Genomic DNA, 23,878 nt, shown 5'->3' on the forward strand with positions numbered 1-23,878 from the left:
GGTAGGGGAAGGGCTTGGGTCCCTCCGGATCACGGTTTTGGTACTTTACCCTTTTCCTTGAGGTCTGCTATTTTCCCCAGGTGTAGGCAGTCTATTGCAGCCTTCTTTCCTGTTGCTCTTTCAGGACTAGATGTATTTGCTATATTTTCATATTATATGTGGTTTTGGGAGAAGGTTTCTGTCTCACCTCTCATGCCACCATCTTTAAGCCTCTGCTTAATTATATGTCTTGAAGATCTTTTCATATTTATACATCTGAAGAACTTCTTAATTTTTTACAGCTGACTAGTGATCTATCCTTGAGGATTTAAAAAACTATATATATGGCTACTTTAGGAATCCTCTTAGGGATCCCTATCCTAAGTTTCTAGTTCTTCGATGCTTCCAAACTTGGAAGAGAAAAAGATTGATTGACAGAAGCAGCAGAAAATCTTCCTTCTGGTTGAATCCCTTATTTAACCTGAATGGCTTTAGAAACCCTTAGAAGCAACTCTCATTTCTTTACCTGCTTCCTGACTAGCAGTGTCCCTACTCCCCATGGCTTTTTCCCTGCCACTCCTACCCTGCATCACTTTTCAATTCCTGGTTATTGAAATGCTTGACAAGGAATAATCTGGACTCCATCAGCCACAGAAAACTACTTCTGTCTTTGCCTCAGTCTGGAGAGAGATACTTTGGGCTGATGGACATAGGGGCCACCAGAGACCCACTTTTAAAACTCCCCTCTCATTCCTTCTTTATTCCACTAATCATCATTTCTGGATAATCTGTGGTCTTGGCTCAACAGTTTGACTGCTTTTGAGAACATAGACAAGGTCCTCCCTCCTATGGAGTCTCCCAACTGTTAGAGGGTGCTGGAGTAATGTCCTAAAGCCCATAACTCTTTCTGAAACAGCCAATAGCTCTGACTCCATTATAGACGTATGTCTCTGATGCCCCTTCTTGCAGTAAGATGTGATGGCTTCCTCACTCAGGAAACTGTCCCCCATAGTAGGAAGTGCACTGCACCATAGCTGTTCTGAGTGGCCATCCGTTGGGAAAGGACAGAGCTTCATTCCCTGAGAGGCTTGTGCTGGGGCACATGTCTTTCCTGTTACCCCTCCTGTGGCCATGGTTTGGGTTTGAGGGCATTGATGTGGATCGTTGTGCTAGACTTAATTGTTCTGGTGTAAGTGGCAACTCTCATGGCAGCTGTCCTGCAGGACTGAGAGAGGTGCTGGCAGCCAAAAGCACGTGGCTGCCACTAGGCTCTGGCCCTTCCAACAGCTGGATGGTGGACCCGCTGGCATGCATTCTTGTGGTGGAGACACACAGAAGTGAATGGTGAAGCAGGTGGGTGGGAGAAAGTCCACAGCCTTGCTATGTTCCTGCCTCTGTTCTTTACCAGGCAAGAGAAACCACAAACCACCCACTCCTTTCAATAAAGTCATGCCCTCGGCACCTGAACAAAAGATTAACTAGATGCTAAAAATGCACTTTTAGAGTCCAATTCCACTGCCAGGGAAAGCTTCCAGGTAACCTGACACTCCACAGAAAGAAAACAAGTCTACAATTCCAATTAAGCACCATATTGAGTACTTTGGTCTCAGTACACTCTATTTGTTTAGTTTATTTGAATATTTGATAAGACATGTGCTGGGATGGCAAAAAATTAATTAAAATAGGAAAGAAGAATCTTATGGGAGGAACAGGAAAAATTGCTAAGAAGCCGTAGATGGCTTCTCCCCACACCTGCCAGCAATTAATTAATCACTAATCCGCTCATTATTTCCAATTTAGGAATCTCCTCAGGATGAAAAAATAAGGTTATTATTTTTTAAGAGTCTAATTAAAGCATGTTGAAAGACAATCTCTAAAATGGGTTTGGCCAGTGCTAATCACATTTGCAATGTGGTTGGGAGTTGCGAAGTGCAGTAGTGAGGGCATTCTGGAACTGGAGAAACCTTTTCTCATTGAAATGCAGAGCCTCTGAGGCCTGTTTTCCTCACGGTTCACCATGTGCTGCTCCTCACTCCTCTATTAGTGGGCAAGGACATCCACAATGATCTCTTCTGCCTTCTTGCAGTTTGTGGAAGGGGAGGAGAGAGGATTTGCACTGCAGTTGACCTGGACTGCTGGTTAGAATACACATATTTATAACACTGTTATTGACACATAATTCACATACTCTAAAGTTCCCCCCCGGATTACATTTTCACTCTGCAATAAACTCAGGAAAGTACTGTACCTCTGCTTTGGTGGAGGCCAGATGGATGGAGTTCTGTGAGTTCTGTGCATCGCCATCTGGGGCCAAGATGAAACATCTTGTCCACCCCAGAGCAGGCGGCCCACACAGCTGCCTCTCCACGTTTTCCTCTTACCTACTCGCCCTCCCCCACTCTAGCTGCCGAGAATCTGGATCCAGAGTGATTTACAGCTGTGTGTGTCAGGACAGGTCTGACACTGATTGAGTCCCTTATCTCCCTCCTGTGTCCTCCCTGCTGACAGCCTCCCCCCACCAGGTATCAATCATGGCATCAGCTCCCTGTGCCTGGGTGAGCCGGCAGCTGTCAGGGATGCATCCGGACTGTCAACTTCATTGGAATTGCCACCTGCCCTTCACGGCTTAAAGAGTCCTTTTAAGGTGTACCATTCCCAACCAGCCTGCCACGGCTTGGGATGATTCCATGTGTTTTGGACAAATTTGGGCACTACAGTTTCTTAAAGGCAGCATAGTGGATGTGTACTTGCATCAGCTGCTTAATCTCCAAATCAGTCCGGGTGGCAATTGGGTGGCCGCAGCCTCACCTGGCGAGCCCCTTCCCCAGGTAAAAATCAACATGATGTCTGCTTAGTGGGGGCTGCAGTCACAAAGAAAGCTTTGTGAGTTCTAAGGCTGATGCTCTGGAAGAAGGCAAGTGAGGAACAGGAGACATAAAGGTGCCAAAGGAACAAAGGGATGGGGCAGGGGTGGGGGTACATCCCCAGAACACACCTTGGGAGATAAAAACATGGCCTGGGAGAATGCATAGAACATCTGTCTCAGCCTGGCTTTTGAATCAGCCCCAAATGCAGTGACATTTTCTTTTTTGGCTGCTTTGAAAAAGGAGAGGAGAAGATATAGACTCTGACATTAAAGATGGATGGGGCTTAGACAAATTGAGCAGTTTTGAAGGTTTCCCCACTGCTGGGAAGGCTGAGGGCACGTCTCCACGGTGCGCTTCTAGGAGAGGTGCTCTCTTTTCCTTAAGCCCAGAGAAAGCTGCATAATGAAATGGCAGCTTTCAGCCCTGGCCGGCTGCAGGGAGGTTTAATATTTAACAGCACATTGGCTGGCGTGTGCTGGGGTTCGCTCATCCATTTTAGGTTGACATTTGCAACAGGAACTTGACCGGGCCTCTTGGTACCGAGGAGCTTGGCACAGGAGCGAGGCTGGGCTGCTGAGCTCTTGGTCTCCTGAGGAAGGCACCTGTAGAGGGCCCCCTGCCCAGGCAGAGACTGTCCGTCAGGGCCTGACTGTGCATTTGACTTTGTAAGTAGATTCAGCTGGCTGGCCCCTCTGCATGTGAATGGCATCTTGAAGGAGCAGAAATCCCATTAAGGAAGAGCTATTGACCAGTCTGTCTGTGTGCTGTTGACTCTCTCTCTACTAACCTTCCATTTGTGGCCCTTTAATGTGGGAGGTGGATATTGGAGAAGAGAGATTCTTCTCTCCAATAGTGACACTGAGCAGCAAGGGCTTGAGGGCCACTGATCTGTAATGTCCTCTTGGCCACCCCAAAATGGAGACTCCCTTTTCCCATTGCCCCAGAACTTGCTGGTCCAGGACAGCTGCAACCCTAATGTGTTTTATTCATCTTAGCTGATCTATAGTCTCCAGCACAGGTTCTGTGCTGACACCGACTAGGTTCTATGTCTGTCTGTATCTGTAGCAGGAAAGATTAGAAATGCCAGGGACCCTGGGGGCCAACTGGAATGAGGGCCAGGCACATCTACAGGGAAACATATGCACCCAGGATGGAAGCAAATTACAAGAACAGCTAAAAAACCAAAAGACTCACCCTGTTTTAATGCCATAGATAGGTGCCATACTACAGTGGTCCAAACTGGTACAGGCTGGGCAGAAAGAATTTCTTTCACGTAGCATGCAGGTTGTCAAATCTGCTTCAATTGGCTTCGGCTGCCACTGTGACCCCCCTTTTTGATTAGTATAGCTGAATTAACTCCCCCCGCCTTTGGGCTCTGCTCCCATCATGCAACACAAATTGAAATAGTGGGGGAGTGGGCAGGCAGTGGCAGTGGGGGCTGTGCTGGGGTGGGGACCATGGGGACCTTCCATCTTGTTAATGTAACACTTCCTTATGTGATGGGAGCTGAGAGCAGCCTGTAATGAATTTCTCCTCTGGTAATCATTCACTAGTGCATTGTGACCTGTGTGTTTTTGCTGTGCTACACAGTTCCAGACTTTCACAGTGACTTGTCAGCACCTAGTAAAAATGAATTGGACACAACCCATCTCTTCATGTGATGCCCTCCCCTGCTGCCTTTCGTCTCGGTTGAGAGAAGGAGTAGGTGGGACCACCTGGAATGGCAGCCATAGACTCCAGGGCCGTAGTCTGATTCTGGGCCCATCTCACAGGCAGATTAGTGTAGGCATGCCAAGTCTGCGGGTGCTCTTGTTACACTGAGCCATGTTCTTTGGTCCAAATGGTTCCAAAGTGGCCTTTGCCTTTTGCACCTGTTGTTTTTTGCTGCATGATGAGCTGTGCAGGCAGTTTCTTTTATCAAAAAGACATGGTGCAAATGGTGGTACAATTAGGCATCTGGGCACCCCATGGGTTCTTACCAACTCTGGTGTGAAGATGCATTGATGGTGGGGGACAAGGCTATCGTCTGAGTCATACGTATGAGCATCACCATCTGCAACTGTAATTCTAGCCACGTGGTCAATTGTAAGAAGGAGTTTATAACCAGGTTTTACTGCCTTTGTGGATCATGATGATTAAACAACAGATGGAAAACCCAGCCAAGATTTCTAATCTCTACTCTTCACTGAGGGAGTGAGCGAGGCCTGAGGGAGTCACTTCATGGCCTCTGTCTAGGGTTGAGTCTATAATTAGGGCAGTAACCCCATGCCCTCCACCCTGATTTTCTGCATCCATCCTGTATACTCATTCTTATCCAACCACAAGCATGATTTTTGGTTCTAAAAGGATGGTCCCTAAATCCTGGGAAGTTTCTAGGAAGCCTGTGGTGAAGAGGAAGCTCTTCTACTGGTTATCAGACAAAATACAGGATACCCAGTTAGATTTTATTTCAAGATAAATAATAAATAATCAATTTAGGTATGCCCCAAGTATTACACGGGACATTTTTTAAGGGCAAGATGCTTTTTTTTATTGTGGTGAAATATACATAACACAAAATTTACATTCTAAGCATTTTTAAGTATACAATTCAGTAGGATTAAGTGCACTCACAATGTTGTGCAGCCACCACACTGTCCATTTCCAGAACTTTTTTTATCCCAAGTTTGTGCCTGCTAAACCATAACTCCCCATTCTTCCTGCTCCCAGCCATTGGTAATCTCTAATCTGCTTTCTGTCCCTTTGAGTTTACCTCTTCTACAGGTATCTCATATCAGTGGAATCGTACAACGTGTGTCCTTTTATGTCTGGCTTAGCTCACTGAGCATATTTTCAAAGTTCATCTATGTTGTAATGTGTATCAGAATGCCATTCCTTTTTAAGGCTGTATAATATTCCACTGTATGTACATACAATGGAATGAATGTACTTTTTGTTTATCCATTCATCTGTTGATGGAGATCTGGATGGTTCCCACCTTTTGACTATTGTGAATAATACTGCTGTGAACATTGGTGCACAAGTATCTGATTCCAGCTTTCAGTTCTTTTGGGTATTTACCTAGAAGCGGAATTGCTAGATCACATGGTAATTCTGTGTAATTCACATTATGAGGAACCACCATACTGTTTTCCACAGTGGCTGCATGGGGGATTTTTATTTGTTAAATCTGGCAACCCTCCAACTTTTTCAACAGTATTTTAATCTGAATGTATTTAACCTGAATTATCATATTTAAACAAAAAACAAATAGTGCCCATGTCCATGTTGGAGTATAATCTCCATGTTGGAACATGTTGGCATAGTTTCTCAGTTCAGACTCCAGGAAAATTCTTTCATATTTTCCACTATAGTGAAGCAGAGACAGCAATAGCTGAAAGAATTGAAACACTTATCTGTTAGTCTGGGCAGCTTGATGCCTGTCAGAAAGGAGAATTTTTACAAGCCATTCATTCATTCAACAAACATTTACTGTGCTTGCATAGTAAATGCAAGGTATGAGATGGGGGTCCTGATGCAAAGGTGAATGAGAGGCTTCTCCTTCCCCCCACTTTTGCTCCAGCCTGGTTTCCCTCTGCCTCTGAATCTGCATATGCGACCCTTCTGTCTGACATGCTGTCCCCCTGCCCTTCCTACTCATTCCACTCACCCTGAGGTTTCAGCTCCCATAGGGCATGGTGCTCTGCAGTGGCTTCCCTGACTCTCTAACACACAGTTCTCCACTTTACTTCATAGCTCCTGCTCGACTGTTGTGATCGATTTGTGAGGCTGTTTGATTCACCTATCCCTCTTTGTCTAGACTGTAAGCTCCCTAAAGGCAGAGACCATGTTTGTTATGCTTTACCATGTCTGCTGTGTGTAGCAAGGCACATAGTAGGCATTCAGTATAAAGTATATTGGTCATTGAATGATTATTTGATTGGATTTCATGCATGAACTCCCTCAAGAGCTAATGGGTGATAGATAAGTAAGCACATCCGTTTCTACGTAAATAGCTATGAGTGAAGGGCTCTGGGAAAAAGAGCAATTCTGCTGCAAGAGAACTTGGATTTGGGCCAGCTCCACAACAGAATCAAGCCTGAAGATGTGCTCCCTGGCTTCTCTGCAGAAGGGAGACTGAGAGAATATAGGGGCGGGAGCATCTGCAGAGCTTTATCCTCACTGCGTTGTTCAACACAGATTCATACAACCAACAGAACTACTCTACTGGCTAGGCTGTCAGAGCTTGGGGCTCAAAATTCATTTAGCCTAAATGCCTGCTTTACAATGGGAAAGCCCGGATGTGCATGACCTTTCCAAGGTCACAGAGCTAGGGACAGGCTCTGGGACCAGGGCTTGCCCACCTCCTCAGCTTGTTCGAGTTCAAGAGGGTGAGGAGCACTGGTGGATTTTGAAACCCTCTCAAGGTTTCTTTGAACTTGCACAGGATGTAAAAATAGTTGGCCGGGAATAGAAACGTGATGCTCAAGGAGAGGTGAGATGCTGGGGGTTGGGGGAGGATAAAAGACCAGGAAAAAAGGCAAATCCAGAAGGTCTCCCGCCAGGGCTCTGGAGTCAAGGGCCTGCCAGTGCAGTTATGCATGAGGCTTGGCAAGGCGCAGGGCAGCCAGCGGGAGCTGGGAAAGTCTGTGCTTCAATTCCCAGTGGAGGCAGTCAAGGGCTCCAGGATGGAGATTTATTAGCAGAACTGTGATCCAAACCACGGCAACCTGGCCGTGCAGCCAGGTCCTAGAGGACTGGGGGCTGTGGAGGTGGCATCCTGCAAACAGAACTGTGCTTGTGTCCAGGGGACCTTGTTTGAATCCAGGTAGAGTTGAGTCCATGCCCAAACACAGCTACCAGGGCCTGCTGGGTTAGTGAGGGGCCCAGAACCCAGTGCCCTATTGCCCCACACCCAAGTCCCCAGCTCAGGATTTTCCCTCTGCTGGTTGGAGGGCTTTTCTGGGCACCTGTGTGCGTGCGGGCCTAGCGGGCCCTCAGGTCGGGGCTCTGAACCCCCTGTGGGCCCTGATCAGGCTGGGTCCTCTGCGGAGGCAGGGTCTGCTAACCTGGCGCCCACCGGGCAGGGGGAGGGATGAGGAGAGGCTCAGCCCGCTGCGGCCATGGTGGCGCGAGTCCTCAGCAGGAGGAGCTCTCAGAGCACTCGAAGGCAGGCCCGCAGGAACGGCGCTCCTGCACACGCTCTCCTGTGGGGTTTTCTGGCAGGGAAGAGAGGAAACAGGTGTCATTCTTTGGATAAGCTGCAGAAACAGCTTGGCTCACGAGTCCCTGAGAGGTCTCTCGTGCCGGCCTTCGGGGAGCACACAGAAGGCATGTCCTTCCGCCAGGAACTCCTCTCAGGGTCCCGAGAAAACGCAGAAATGAGGAGGACCAGCTTTGGGGGCTGGGGCACAGGCTGCGGGGCGGGCCATTCCCAGAGGCGGGAATTCCGCGGCAAGCGGGGCGCTGCCACCGTCCTCTGGCTTCTTAGCACCCTTCGTCATTTACTGATGGGAACAGGTGTTAAAGTCACTGTGAAGCGGGTGGGCGGGCAGAAGAGCCCTGAGCACCCTCGGAGGTAGCGTTTTCTACTGTGATCGTTACCCTCTCATGTTACACCCTATCCCTTGGGGAAACATTCTCTCCAGGAGTTTTGTTTAGCTCAGCCTGGGATCAGAGCCGGAAGCCTGTGAGAGCTGGGAGACAGTCATCTTTGCATTTCTTCTGCAGGCTTCCTTCCCACCCCCCATCAGCACCACCAGCGTTGCAGGGCGAAGGCACCTCGGCATCCAGATGGGTCCTGTTTCCCTCAAGGACAGGCCTGTTCTAACTTCATTTCACTGCCTCCCCTGAGGATTGTATAAACATTTCCAGAAGGATGCAGATAAGAAAAAAAGAATCTTATGTAAACACTACATGGCTAGGGACCAGGAGATATTATTAGTTTATTAGGACTTTAAAAATACCCAAACGCTCAACTAAAAGAAAGTAGAAATTTGCTGTCATTTTAACCTCTGTTATTGTTGCTAGAATCAGTAATACCATAGCAGGCATCTCAGGAGACACATGGTATCGTAAAGATCACAAGTGGGCCAAAGAGAGAAGTTGCAGAGATTTGACTGTGGTGATCTTACTGGCCAGTGAAGAACAGAGATGGGGGATGGGGAAGGTGTCCTTTTATAAATTAAGGAAAGCCAAAGATGAGACACCGCGGCCTCACTGTGCCTTTAAAGATCTTGCCTGCTCTTCTCCCTACCCTTCCCAGCTGTTGATCATTGTACTGCTGTGGGTTCCTAGGAACACAGCAAATTATTTTCTACAGCAGGATCACTATATGCTGTTCCTTTAATTAGGAAAGCTTTTCCAGGCAGTTTGCTTAGCTAACTCCTTATCCCTTTGTTTTACCTTAAATACCACTTCTTCAGAGATGCCTTCCCCGATCAACCATTTAGAGGGAGTGACCCTAGTAATCCTTTTTAAAAAAAGTTTCAAAGAGGTATATTGTATTATATCAGATTTATTAGGTTTCATTATGATAAGTGGTGCTGACTATGAAACAGATGAGTCTTATTTAATATAAAACCCCAAATCCTTTTACATCAGTAATAAATAGCCTAGTTTTGCAAATATTAACTCAAGTTACACAAACATTACACTTTTAGTTTCTAGTAATTTTCTATCAGAGGTACTTTTATTGTAATCAGTCCTTACTTTAGGTGTCTGCCTATTTCTGTCCCCTTCACTAGAGGTGATAAAAGCAGTAAGTGTTCAGAAACATTTCTTGAATAAATGATTGAACCAAATTTCCTTCCTGGGGTGAACAGAGCCTCAGGAATGGGGCAAATTGGGCTCCAGTTCACAACTTTGAGTCTCCCTTTGTGTGTGTGTGTGTGTGTGTGTGTGTGTGTGTGTGAAGTTCATAATGAAGCTTCTCCCTCCCCCTCCCTGGGAATGTTTACTCTCCAGGAGCATATTGGATCTCCTTTAGCTTTCCCTGGCCAAAGTTTAGTGTGTTTTGAATCCAATAACCCACAGATGAAAAAATCCCTAATCACTTTGTGAGGACAGGCTGCTTCTCCTTTTTCCTAGATCAGAGGTACTTAAACTTGAAAGTGCATCAGAACCCCCTGGAGGGCTTGTTAAAACACCAATCCCTAGGCCGCCGCCCCCCCCCAGCATTTTTGGTTCAGTAAATCTGGGCCGAGCCCAAGGGTGTACACCTCTGACAATGTCCCATGTGAGGCTAGTGCTGTTGACCCAGATGCCACACTTTGGGAAGCATTGTCATAGACTTTGAAATCGCCAGAGATAGTGACAACCCAATGTTTGAGCAGGGAGGAAGGAGCAGAGTCAAAAGTTGCAGGAGATTGGTGATGTCTAAGGAGGAGGTGTGTTTTAGGAACCTGTCTTGGACATCTGCCAGGCAAGCCTTTGAGTTAAAGTAGCTCACCTGGTCAGCTAGCCCGTTATGCATCCCCATCATATTTTCATTTTATAAGATGCCAGCCAGCCAGTCAATCTACCAACTCCACACAAAAAGGCTGAGAAACATTGTCCCAAGAGAATGGCCAGCCCTCCTGGCTTGGCTGGGATTGATGGGTTTCCTGGCCTTTTTCAGTGCTAAAACCCTGAAAAGTCTCGGGCAAATAGATGCTTTAATTACCCTCAGTGCCAGTGTCTGTCTCCATTAAAAAACACACAGAAAAATATCTCTGGTATAATGTTTATTTAAATAGTAATCTTAAAAAGGCTTTATACAAATCATATAAACACAGTTTGACATTGTTGTTTGTTTATTTTTTACACTGAAGAATCACAGTAAAAGCTCTCAAGTTCCCGTGATCTGGCTCAGCCAGCTAATGGTCAAATACCTTTAACTGCAAACCCTGGAAAAGTTAACTTTCTGTGAGTTTAACTTTTTCCCTTGTTTTCTTGCCATTCGTGCTCATTCCTCAGACCCTCATCCCTGTCAACTCCCCATCCCCACCTACGAGAGAAAGCAACTCTGTGGCCCTAAGGACCGCTTGGTCTGGGAGAGCGTAGAGGTAATGTGTCATTCAATACAAGGCAAAAAAGGAGATCAATACTGTGAGTTGGGTTTTCCCAAAGGGAATAATGACTCGAGGAGATGGGTCAGCTAGCCTACCTGCAGATAGAGACAACACATACACCAGGGTTTCCCCTGGCCAAATTGTAACCCGGCCACCAGCCTCCAGCGCTGGTGAGGTATCTACAGGAGGCCTGGGTAGCCTGCCTTCATTCAGCATGCAAGGCCCACTTAGGGCCTCAACTTAGCCAATGGTGAATGGATTTAAGATGGTTGGAGGGATGCAGGCTGAGGTCTACATAACTTAGAGGTGAACCGCAGGCCAGAGCAGGGCTGCTCTTTGGGGAATTGTAAAATGACCCACTAGGCAGGAGAGGGCCAGGCCCCCTGAGCAGGCTTTGGAACTTCTCTTCTTCTGCAGGCTACTTCTGGAAATCCCTAGGACTTGCTGGCATCCTGAACACTGAGCTATGTGGGAAGGTGAAGAGGAGGGTGGGCAAATTAAACACTTGCTATGCTCACGCCCAGCTCGGGGGGTGCCTACAGCTAAGCCTTCAGGCTTGACAGCTTTACTTTTCACCTTTAACTACCACTGTGCCAATGAGTGCCAAGATCAGCAGGTACACTCGGGGCACTCAGTCAAAGCCACAACAACACCACTGAGACCCACGTGACCATTCACATACACAGTAGATACAGAGAACTCAAAAGGCGCGCAAAGACACACACATATGAATAAATAGATGTCAGTATGACCTCTCCCTCTCTGCATACAAAACACTGTGACATTACCATTTGAACTAGCATTTCCATAAGGTAACATTTAAAGAAACCAGCCAGCCCCATTCACCCTTTCCCTCTCACCTGGGTATGAGAAATGAAATTGTGGGTGACCCTAGCAGCAAAAATGGTGTGACAGTTTACCACTGATAAGCGATAGGCTGGCATACTTGGTGAGTTTCAAATGTACTTCCAGCACACAGGCAATCCTTAGGCATCACTACAAAATCAAGATGTGGATCTTGATGCAGACAATCGTATCCTTCACATGGTTTCATTCTATTCCTGATGCCGCCCCTTCTGAAGTGGTGAGAGTCACCTAGGACTGTGACTACCACTCAGGTAGCAGGGCTCACTCCATTAGCAGGAGCAGCAGTGAGGTCAGAGAACTGGCAGTGGGGCCACTGGGGTTGGGGAAGGAGAAATGCCTTAACTTGGATGACATTCACTGATTTCTACATACAGGGAAAATACATCATTTCTTCATTGTTACAAGGCACTTAATAAAAACATAAATCAGGGTGTCTTAATAAAAAACACATATATCGGTGTGTGTGTGTGTGTGTGTGTAAGAACAAAGGTCTCTTCTACGGTTGAAGCAGGATTGGTCCATGAAGCTTGTGGACTTCTGGTTAAAGCAGCTTCATACATCCAAGCTCTGACTCTTGAAAGGCCGAAGACGAGGCTGTAACCCCAAGGAGACATCAGTGCTTATCAGCCCATCAGGGAGACTGACTCCTCAAAATGCCTCTGTGCGGCCTGCTTAGCTTTTGCTATCACATGATCACAGAGGTTGGGCTTCTCTTTCCCTCTCCTCTGTTCTCCTTTCTGCCCCGCAGCCACTGGTGACATCTCACTGGTGGGGAAAACACACTAATTGCCTGTATTTCCCCACCCTATCTCTGAGACTATCCTGCTATGTCCTGGGGCTTAGAGACCTGTCAAATAAAAAAGTGTGTGTGTGTGCACATGTATGTGTATGTATGTGTATGTTTTAGAAAAACAAGGAAGAAGGAAAAGAAGGAGCAAAATCCCCACCAGAGGCCCCATGAAGTAGCCTCACAGTCACAAATTCCGGGTCTAGAGTTGATGAATGGCTCCTATTCACAAAGCACATTAAGGCTTATCCACTTCTAACATGGAGGCGTGTCTATGGATTTTGACATGTGAAGTTTCCTTTCTGGTTTGTTTTAAGTAGCATATAAGAAAGAGCTGTTCATGCTGACCCTAAAATGGCAATTTTCCCCTGGATAAAAAAAGTTAAAGGCAACAATATCCTATCTAAATGCTAGGACTGGAAACGGCAGCTTGTAGGGTTGGCTGGCAGAGCCTATGCCACAGCGAATCCCGTACATCGTCAGAGATCGGAGGACAGGATAAGCCAGATAGCTTTTGTTTCTGAGTTTTTCTTCCTCCTAAAGATGGAATGTCTGAAAAGGCTCTTTGCTTTACAAGTACAGATTAGAAAGAGAAAGCAGAAAATAATGATCATCTCTCTGCTTCTGTACTGGAAAAATCACTCTCCTCTTCTGCTTCTTTGAGTTGCTCACACACCAAAGAAATAAAATATGATAATAATAGCAAACTCACAAACAAAATAGAACTGTGACCCCAAAGAGATGAGCTCTGTTAAGTTCCAGCTCTGACTCAGCCACTGCGGCCCAGGTGGGCTGTAACCCCCTGCTCGGCGGCATCTTCCCTCCTCCCTCCACTCGCCTGTTTGTTCTGTCCACACCTTCGGTGTTCTGGATCCCTTTGATTGAGATTATGGCATTCAGTTTCCAAAGGAAAAAAAAGTAATCTTCACTAGCCTCTCTTGCTGGAATGAAACGTCAGATGTGATTTGGGTGCAATCCATCACGCCTCTGAGCAGCACTTCTGCTGGTTCATCTTGACCTTGTGCTTAAGGCCGTCATAGAGCTCGAAGTTGTAGTTCTCCAGCGTGGTGCAGCTGCGGGAGCTCAGGCCCGAGTAGGAGCAGGTGCAGTAGAGCAGGAGCCCCGCACACGTGGCCCCCAGGAGGACGCCTAGCGAGCTCATGGCGATGATGGTGATGAGGATGGGATCCAGTGTGTAGAGCCAGCTCTTTTCCTTGTCAGCCGAAGGGGCACCAGACCCTGAGGTTGGGGAAGAAGAGTTGCTCCAGTCCACCTCGTACTCATCTATGACGTAAGGCACACAAAAGGTGGCTTTCAGGGTGTAATAATCGAGCCTCCCCTGCCCAATTCAGAGGTTTTTCAAAGCACAGGGGTGAGCAGTAGGACCCTGGAACTACACTGCCTGCTTTCAAAGCCCAGCCCCGCTGCATCCTCGCTGTGTGACTTCGGGCAAGTGATTTAACTTACTTGTCTCACTTTTCTCATCTGTAAAATGGCGATATCAATAAAATTGGGTTGTTGGGAGGATTAAATGAATTAATATTTGTATACAGTGCTTGGTGTTCAACATATAGTAACTACAGTCTAAGTATTTGATAGTTAAAAAATTTGACTCATATTAGGTAAGTCCAGATTTTAACAGACACTTCAGGGTGCCTTTGAAGAACCTGGGGAAGTTCTGGGCATGCGTTTTCTTTGCCTCCTCCTCCCTCACGTCCAACTGCTTCAAGTTAAATCAAAGGACAGGCCAAGACTCTCTTCAAATGACAACTTCACATTCCTGGCCATTGAAGTGGCAGATTTTTGTCTGAATCAGCACCATACCTTGCTGTCATGGGGTGAATTATGTCTCCCCAAATTCATTTGCTGAAGTTCTAACCCCTAGTACCTCAGAATGTGACCTTATTTGGAGATAGGGTCTTGATGGAGGTAATCAAGTGGAAATGAGGTCATTAGTGTGGGCACGAATCTAGTCTGACAGGGGTCCTTATGAAAAGGGGAGACTTGCAGACAGACACAGATGGGAGAGAGTCTTGTCAACATGCAGATGACCCTCTACAAGCCAAGCAGAGACTTAGAACAGATCCTTCCCTCATGGTTCTTAGACAGAATCAACCCAGTTGACACTTTGATCATGGACATATAACCTCCAGAACAGTGCAAAAATAAATTTCTGTTGTTTAAGCCACCGGGTTGGTGGTACTTTGTTATGGCAGCCCTAGAAAACTAATATTCTTCTATTTCTACAGTGTGGCCAGGCATGACCACATCCATGGCTCATTTTGTGGAATTGCCTAATAATCCCACAAGGAAAGCAGGGTGGTTTTATACTTCTTTTAAATAGATGAGGAAACAGGTTTTAAGAAATTAGGTGACTAGGTAAGTCACTGAAGTCCCCAGAGTTAGCAAGCCATTGAATGAGGAATAGGAGCCAGGCTTTCTGCATCCTCACCCCTTGCTCTTTATGCCCCATCACAGTGTTTCCACTGCTTGGTCTACAGCAGCCTCGCCGTGAAGGCCCGTTGCTCAGCTTTGACCATAAAAGGAGTGTTGGATTGGGTTTTGCAGGGAGTCTGCATTCAGTTAACAAGGTGCTGTTTGGTTTACTTACTCCGTTTCTATAACTACGCTTGAAGTGTTTGATTAAGACCAGGATAAAAGTGGTTGCTCTATAAACTGCTCTTCTTAAATGCATCAATCTTGGTCTAAAGCTGTTCTTTGAGGGGAGCCTTGGTGATCTCCCTTGGAGACCCAGAGAGACCTGTGCTGGCTTAGCTGAGGGAAGAAATTACATATACATGTTTGCTCAGAGGACCTCTAGTCAGGACTACGGCTTTAGCTTCTTGAAGTACATGTATTTGAAGTGGGTGAATAGAACTTGGAATAAATGTATAAATACAAGATGGGCAGTGTGTAAAAGAAACCCCAGTCTTGCAACAGGCCCCAGCTTTGGGTCCTGGATAGTGTGAGAAAGGCACCTTTCAAGCCAGGAACAGGAAACAAAGCTGGCTGAGGAGAATATTCATACTCACACCCTCACTCAGGCCCTTTTGGGGGGGACGCAACAGCTTCAAGCTGCAACATGGAATCGAAGACCCTGGCTCTCACTTCTAAAGGGTTTCTTCAGATTGGAAGTCCATCAGTGTTGAAAGTTGCCCAAAGCAGGGAAACTTTTTCAGATTAGGCAGAGGGAACCCAGTACATGTTCAAAATCTCTTGATTTGACCTTGATGAAGCAAATGATGGTTTCTTCATTCTCTGGATTCTTTTCACTTATATTCATGAATGACAGTTCTAAATTCTGGCCTTCCAATACCCCGGGCATTATTTTTGTTGACATCTTTATGACCACACTTAAATTTTGTGATTATCTACTGGTCATAGCAATACTCACCATCAAGTTCATCTTCATAGCCTTCTCTCCCATGTGTTTCTGGGATGTCTACTGTAATGACAAAGAAAACAAAACAATCAAGTTATAATAAGTTCTATCACCCTGGCTAAAAGGCAGAGATGTGACCTTCCTGAGAATAACCCCAATATGGTAGGCAGCTAAGGAATCTGCTTCTAGATCATTTAGTATGTATATTACAGGATATATATCCACTAGTATGTACATTACTGGATCTTTTCCTCTTCAAATGATTTGTCTTCCAACAACAGCTAGAAGAACATAAACAATGAGAAAGGTCTTTAGCGCCAAGCAAGTCCTCACTGTGTCTTTATAATGACTATCATTCATTACCAATATAGGTCTGAGTTTTATCAAAGGCAACTTTAGCAACATCTTATGCCCATCATCAGTTGTCATTACTGTGATGTTTATTTAGCATAGACACACTGCTGCTCCTTATATGCATGCATTTAAGTGGACAAGAGTCTTTCTTCTCCAGATTTCAAATAAATGTATGGCAATTTCAGAAAGTCATGTTTCATCATTATATGTTTTAAAGTAGAAGGAAAGAATGCAGCTGGAAAGAATGTCATAATGCCTAGCCACCTCCACATACCTGTGCTAGGATCTCTTGTCTATCCTTCCCAGTCTATTTTTTCTAGTGGCTTTCTTCTTGGTTTAGAATAGGTCAAACATGAGTATTCAATCTGGCTAGCCCAGGCTTGAATAGAGCTAAATTAATTTACTATGAATTTTCTCCAGTATTATCACTGTCTTTTTTTTTTAATGATTTTTTTTTGGGAAAGGGGGTAATATAGGTTTCTCTGTTTACTATGCTGTCCATCTTATAGAAATCAGAGCCAGTGAATACTACTTGTCTAAAATGGTAAACACTGACAAAGAAAATCAAACATGTGGTGAAGAGCAGGATTTTATCATTTCTTCCTATTTCACAAGTTACTTATGCCTGTCCCAGCTGTCAGCTCAGGATGATGCTGGTTAATGTATTCTCTTTTAGGAGTTTTATTCCACCCAAAGTCAGGTGAATAAACTCAAGGTCAGCATTATTAATTGATATACAAAAAACCAAAATCCCACACAGCTGAAGTACCCAAAAGTCAGACCAGCCTGAAGTTTCCTCTCATCAGCACATCTCAGGGAAGACCTACCTGACCATGACCTGAACTGTGGACTGGTCCATCACTGCCATCCTTGAAATTCAGTCTTTTCCTGGAGGCAGTGATTTTAATCATGTCCGAACTCTTCCTCATTCCTGGCCAAAGTTCTAAAGCACATTCTCGTCCCTTTGGGCTCTAGCAAGGGATGCACAAAACAACTTGCCAAGACCCCACCTGAAAGAATCTGTGTCATGTGGCACCAATCCTCCATACACTCAGCCTGTCCATAGCATGTTTATAGCACAGTGACTGGCACCTGCAAGCCGCCCCAGCTTCCCCACCTCAGTGTCCAGCCCCTGCTTTATTCTCTAGGCCCCTACAGTGCAGGACGTTTTCTTGGAATGAAGATGTGAACATGAATCAACAAGAGGCAGGTGGTGTCTGTCACAGGGATCAAACCGAGCTTGTGAAAGACATCCTGGAGCTTTTCGTCACCTTATGAAAAAAAACCATCATATTCCCAGCAATTAATCTTTTTGATGGGATGCTCATATATCTTAACACCTTCATGGTTAAAAGATGCAGAACATTGAATAAAAATACGTGAAATCACCCTAGGACGCAAACTCTGGGGCTCCTGCCAGTGACTTTTGGGCCAAATCCTGTTCTTGCTTTTAGGGATTTGGTCTCTGCCAAGGATGTGACGGATTCTTGGAGGCTAAAATGCCATCTTGCTCCATCTCACACCCTCAGGGAAAGCATCTCTTAGGGCACCATTGATCACAGGCTGGAAAGGGGTGAATGCGGCATTGATCTCGAAGGAAAAAGGGTAAAAGGATGGTAATGACGATGAGAACATTTTGTCCCAGAAGATTACAACCTCTTGTTTCTGGAGCCAGAGGACTGGATCAGATGATCTCCCAAAAATTGGTCCATTTCTAAGTTTCTATGAAATTGATTGCCCAGATGCAGCTGAGATTTCTGCACCTGGAGAATCAAAGGCTACTTGAGGTGAAGAACAACACTTTAGAGTCTTGACTTGGCTTTCCGTATAATCACTGTTCCCAGAAGTTTGGGTGAGTGGGAAGGGGTCGAAAAAAGGATAAGTTAATCAACATTTTTGAAAGCGCATCTGTTCACCAAGCCTTAAAGAAGGAATGGCACACCGGGGAAAACCCAAGTAAAGGGAACATTTGTACAAAAAGCAATTTACTTTGATAGCAATTTTCTCTAGTCCCCTTGCTAATATTCTTGATATCTGTGTTTGATGAAGAGCTTTCTTTCTCAAAAGCCTCTTTGCCCTTCATGGGCCACTTTCCTTTTCTGTTGAGCCCAGTAGGTAAAACTCGGCCTATTTCCTCAGGATAATGGCAGGAAGGAGTGTGGTTCTCCTTCTGGGCCCCTGTAGTTCTAGCAAAGAAAAGGCAAGAGCCGGAGGGAGAGAGAAGGGATTAGCGAGGAGCTCAAGGCAGAAAGTGGAGGTAGCACCTCTCTGGGAAGAGGAAATGCTAGCCACAGGATGGAGACGCCACCAGGAAAGCGAGGCAGAAAACAAAAGAATGCAGGGACCAGGGTCTTGGAACTAAGACTTATTTTTTTAATGAGGAAAAAACCTTGGAGAAGACCTTCCAGGACTCTGTTTTAGTGGGTGGGTGAGATGAAGAGGGAGAGGGCACTGGGCCATGCTTCTAGCAGCACAAAGATCAGGAATGAATCTTACCACCCACATGACTTCCACTTTCACCCTTTGTGCTCACATGACCCTGTTTCCATATGGGTCCCTGTGTGAATTCAATTTCAGGCCAGTCAGACTCTGATTCTGAGTTCTGCCTCAGTACTGCTTTAGCACCAGAGGCGGCTCCCCGCCACTGCCGGTCCACCCCCTAGCCTTCACCCAGGTCTGCACTCACATGCTCTGGGTATGGGCAGGATGCTGCAACTACCACCATATCCTTACTGCCTTATTCTAACAGCAAAAAAGACTTCCTTGTCTTGGATCCTAGTTGATTGGATACATGCTCTCTGGCTGTTTGCCTGCATTGCTGGCTCACCACTTTGATGGGCACTCAGGAGGACTTCTCATGAGTGTGACGATGTGGTGACCTGAAATTGGGGGCTCTGCCTTTTCTGCAATACGCATTACTGAGAGAGGGAAGGCTGATTTACATTGTCCTTCAAAGGGTCGTCTTCATTAACTAACCAACCGACCATCCTTATTAAGAGGGTTTACTAGGTGCCTAGGATCCATACCAAGGATTTGGAGAAATGAAGACATATGGGGACAGGTGACTACAATCAAGGCCCTTCCATCTGGTTGTGAAGCAAAGGCTCACTCATGCCAAAACAGCATAAAAGAAAGAGGGGCATTGTGGAGGGCACTCAGGAGTCAAGAGCAGTTAGGCAAATGAAGCTGGACCACTGCCAGGAAGGAAAACATGGGAGTGGGGAGGAGGCTGCTTAGCAATGGAGGCTGTTGCCAGGTGGGGGCTGGGGAGTTCTAGTCCTTTAGCTGTTTGATTGCTAGGAGTGGTTTTACCATGGCACCTGGGCCTTTTTACTCATACACTGATTTCTTGGTTTTTGGCTTGAATTAATTTTTACCAGATCCACTGAATTCAAAGAGATCGCCTTGCCTGGCCACAAATCTTCCACCTGTATCCCCTATGTGAGTTTCAGGTCTCTGCCCCCTCTCCCTTCACCAGCTGCTGCAGACCAGCAAAGTGGGAGGAAAAAGTGAGCTCACGGATGACCAGAAGGGAGCTGAGCAGCCATTACTTAATAAAAAATAAAAAAAAATACAAACACAAGGCAACAAAACCTGGTCATTTTCATATTGAGATCAAAGTCTCAGGCTGAAAAGTCCCGTGTCCCCAGGAGTTCCTTCCTTTAAGCATCATCAAGAGATGGGTTAGGGGCATAGCGAAGAGTGATTCAATGTCCCACCCATCTCCTATTATCCTGATTTTTCAGAGCAAGAGACCAGTAGTGGCTAGTTATTAAAACATCCACCAGACTGTTCCAGAAACTCCTTCCACCCTAGAAGAGTCAAATATTCTCCAGTGTCCTTTTTGGTAAATGGCAACACCATGGCACATATGGTTAGCCATACCCAGTCACAAAACTGAGCCTGCATGAAGGAGATAGGTTTCCCCCTGAGGGGTCTGGAGCTCTGCTTGGTGGTATAAGACCACATGTGCTATGTAGGGGAAACGCCACCCAGCCCTCCAACCTGCAGCTGGAAATTCCCCACGGGGCCTCATTTCAGTAATGTTCTCTCACAGTCTTTGCTTCCCTATTTCTCCCTCTTCCGCACTCTCTCCATGTCCACACCCACACACCCTATCTACCTTCCTTTCTCTCCCATTGTCTTCCATTTGCCCCTCTTAAATTACGATCCTTTGGGCTTAGTTTGCATTTCTGCAGTTACAGAAAAATGGCGACCTTGGTTTCCCCACTGCTGCCGTGCTGCAGTCTCCTGGGAGCTCACTGGTGTCGCATTGCTCTGTTGCTCTGTGCACAGTACAAGGAGCTCCACAGGATGGCTAGGAGAGTGAGACGTCTGCCCAGAACCCCTGGCTACTTTTAGGTAAATGATTTAAGATAATCCCTCCCCAGGTCATTGGCACGCAGATCGTTTCAGGACACCGACATATACACTGCTGTTCTTTGCTGAATTCCTTCCATGCCAGCTCTGAGAGGTGGATTAAGAGACCTGGTTGAGGCTGATGACAGTTTGCCATACAGAGTGTGACACGTAGAGACACTCTAAGGACCGCTCAGTGCCAGCTCTGCTCTGTATGTGAAGGGGAGCGGCATGGATTACGGAGGAGCAGGTGCTGGGAGCAGGCTGCCTTCTCATCTGAGCTCTGCTGTTTGCCCAGGGGCGACAGCCGGGAACCTCACTGACCTCCCAAGGCTCGGTTTGCTCCTCTGTAAAGCACTCATTGATGTTCCTCCCTGCTCTAGAATTCTGCTGTCTTTACGGGAAGAAAATGATACAGGTCTGAGAGCCTTTCTGATGAGGACTATCTAAGGAGGGCTGCTGGCTGAGGCAGACGAGGTGACTTCTATAGGAGAGGGGGCCAAGGTCCCTCCCTGCTCACTTCCCAGGTCTTCACCTCAGCTCTGGCCTTCCTTGGAAGTGGTTGCTCTCCAAAGGCATCCCTCTTAGGGTGTGTGTGGGAAAAGAAGACCATGGGAAGGACAGGTAAACGAAAGCCATGAGATTCCATGTTTTCCATACTTGCTCATTTGGCTTAGGAACCAGTTGTGCTGACTGGCAGTCGAAGACCTGACAACGTAGGTAAATTGTGCCCTGAGTTTTAAGCCTCCTTCTTAACTGAGGGTTGATAAAACCTCGTGGAAAGCCTGCCTAACATGGTCACTTAACCCACCTCACTGCAATCAGCCTTTAAAGCAAGGCTTGAAGAGACTCTTATACACAGGAAATCACTGATATCATTCATTTTCACAGGTATCACGTGTCATCCCTTCTACTTTAAAGAGGAAGAAATTGAGGAAGGAGGGTAGAAAAATGCAATAACTCATTGAGCAAATCGGCGGTAGAACCGAGAGTAAGCCACATTTTCGACACCTCATTTGGGACTGTGATTTATGTGGGATAAGCTCTTGGCCACTTGGAACTCTTGTGGAATTTGATTGCAGGTTCTCAACCCCCCTGAACCAGCTAAATCACTAGACTGCTCAGATGGGAGTAGCCTTCAGAAAAGTCTCTCAGCCATTTTGTTTTGATCCCAGTGGGAGGTACAACACTGAGATTGAAATAAATGAGAAATAATGAAGGACTAGGAGATATTTCTTGGCCTGCTAAAGTGTTTAATTCAGTTTAACATTTAGTATTGGCTGAAGGTCTCTCTTCCCCACCACACTTAATTTCCCAAATTCAGTTTGTTCATCCCCAGTTGCTGTAAGGAGCCAAAAGTTCAGATGTTGATGGAAAGTTTGCCAAAGCTCCCCCATTAGTGCATCAGGGTACTTGAGAGGCATTCAGCCCTTGCTGGGTTTGGCTTGGGCTTAGAAACACCTACAGAAGATCCTTTATCATGGGTTTTTATCTCCTGGGCTATAGCCAAATCTATGCAAAGTCATCGAAAAAATATTTTTTTGGAGTTTTCAAATGGCTTCAAGCTGGAAAAAACAGGAGCTTGGTTTGAGATATCAGAAGATTCTGAACTTGAATGTAGCCATTATTTTCTATTATTTTTAGTTAACTAGCTAGGAGGAAACACTGAAAAGGATCAGAAATACCAACTGCAAACAAGAAGGCTGTGAAATGACCTAATAATACTTTCAAGTGTGGAGGCGATGAGCAGCTGAGGCCAGAATGTCTCCACTGAGCCCTAACAATGGCATGAAAACACGAAAAATGCAGCCAGAGAAATGTTCAGCTATAAAGATGGGCTTCACGATGGTGCAGGCTAGAAAAACCCAGCAATGCTGATGAAAGAAAATTCTGGACTCCCTCCTTTACTTTAGGTCTTTGAAAAATCAGAGATATTTCCCATCACTGCAAGTAGATATGTCAATAAGAAATAGGGTCTTTTTTCTTGTTGTTGGCTACCTTCTCTTCGAGTATGAAAGTGGGAAAAACAGAAAATTTCAGGGGAAAGTATCCCTCTGCCCCACTCCTGAATTCTTATCTTTTCCTGAGATATTAGGAACAAAGCCTTACATCTTCGTGATTCAGGGAGCTGAAAGCCCCTGTGGGCTTTGACACTTCTCTTCTCCTGTCCCAATATTTAAGAAGTTGTGCATCCTGGACAGACCACTCAGGTGAGTGGTTTGGTTGGGTGAAAGGATGGACTCGAAGAAACAAAATGCATCTACTTCCAATGTGAAAAAGGATGTCTTCTTAAAGATTGCCCATCATATTTTGTAAGTTCTGGAAAAAAAACCAAAACCTCTCTATACAGATGTATCTCACCAAGAGAGGTTACTATACTTAAAAGCTGGGCTTTTCTGAACATGAGAATGAATGACTCTGTGATAAGATTTTAGGGGTTCTAAAATGGTACCTCTTTCTACCCATTCAGGAGGTAATACCCCCAGAGGCTTGCTGGTGACGGGGTGGCAGTAATTACAGCATAGTAGAATGAGTCCTCTGGCTTTAGGTTTACTCTCCTGTAAGCATGCAATTCTCTGGAGGAAGTAACCAGGTAAGCCTTTGTGTGAAGGAATCTGATCTATGCTTTTCTGGAAAAGCCTTTGGTAAAGGAAGGGCAAGGAGAGTGTAAGAAGGCCAGAGGAGAGGAAAAGGGGTCAGTCACCAAGTGAGAAGAAGGTGCAGAAAAGGCAGGTTGGATGCTGCAGACAGAGCACACAGCTGGCACCAAGGTGGAGAAGCGGAGACAGACCCTTCTTGGGGAAAGAGGAGGGGACGGTGGTCCTAGCAGGAGCTGTACAGCCAGACAGGGATGATGGCAGAGCAGGCCCGTGAACATTGTAACCTCACTCCCACTCTCGGCCTGCAGCTCTCCGAGGCTGCTGAGGCACCCGGGGGGCTCCTTGGACAGCCCCATCTAGGTCCTCATGACTGTCTTCCCACCTCCATTGCTGTTGGAACTCCCCAGAGAAGCAATGGGGAGGCCCACACGGTTCCTGGGGTCCTTACACCCCTTCTCCCAGCCCCTTGGTGGTAGGAAGGAAACACAAAGGGACAAATGGTTCTTTAACAGGCTGCTAAAATGCAGCCTTAATCACTGGTTGGCAGGCTGAGACTAAGCAGTTGGTCAAGGCCACCTCAGCTCAGAGCTTTCTCTGCACTCCCATCATTCCCGGAGCTGGCTGCTCTCTTGCGTGTTACAGAGCGCTGCAGT

At 46.2% G+C, this 23,878-nt stretch overlaps 1 protein-coding gene across 6 annotated transcripts in view; it reads right to left on the minus strand.

Moving 5' to 3' along the window:
- Window positions 1-5,369: 5,369 nt before the first annotated feature.
- The window catches only part of NRP2 (neuropilin 2), a 116,319-nt gene continuing 97,810 nt past the window's right edge, over window positions 5,370-23,878 (minus strand). For 2 of the 6 annotated variants that reach the window (XM_017653686.3, XM_037009257.2), the window contains exons 16-17: window positions 15,925-15,975; window positions 5,370-8,044 (exon numbers count right to left, since the gene is read on the minus strand). In XM_017653686.3, coding sequence (XP_017509175.2) covers window positions 7,965-8,044; window positions 15,925-15,975 — 131 coding nt within the window. In that variant the 3' untranslated portion in view covers window positions 5,370-7,964. Of the gene's footprint in view, window positions 8,045-10,536; window positions 13,815-15,924; window positions 15,976-23,878 lie in introns of those variants that run through there. The other 4 variants (XM_017653683.3, XM_037009254.2, XM_017653682.3 and 1 more) reach the window with 2 other exon arrangements.

The sequence above is a fragment of the Manis javanica genome, chromosome 12, assembly GCF_040802235.1.
Source record: "Manis javanica isolate MJ-LG chromosome 12, MJ_LKY, whole genome shotgun sequence".
NCBI lineage: Eukaryota > Metazoa > Chordata > Mammalia > Pholidota > Manidae > Manis > Manis javanica.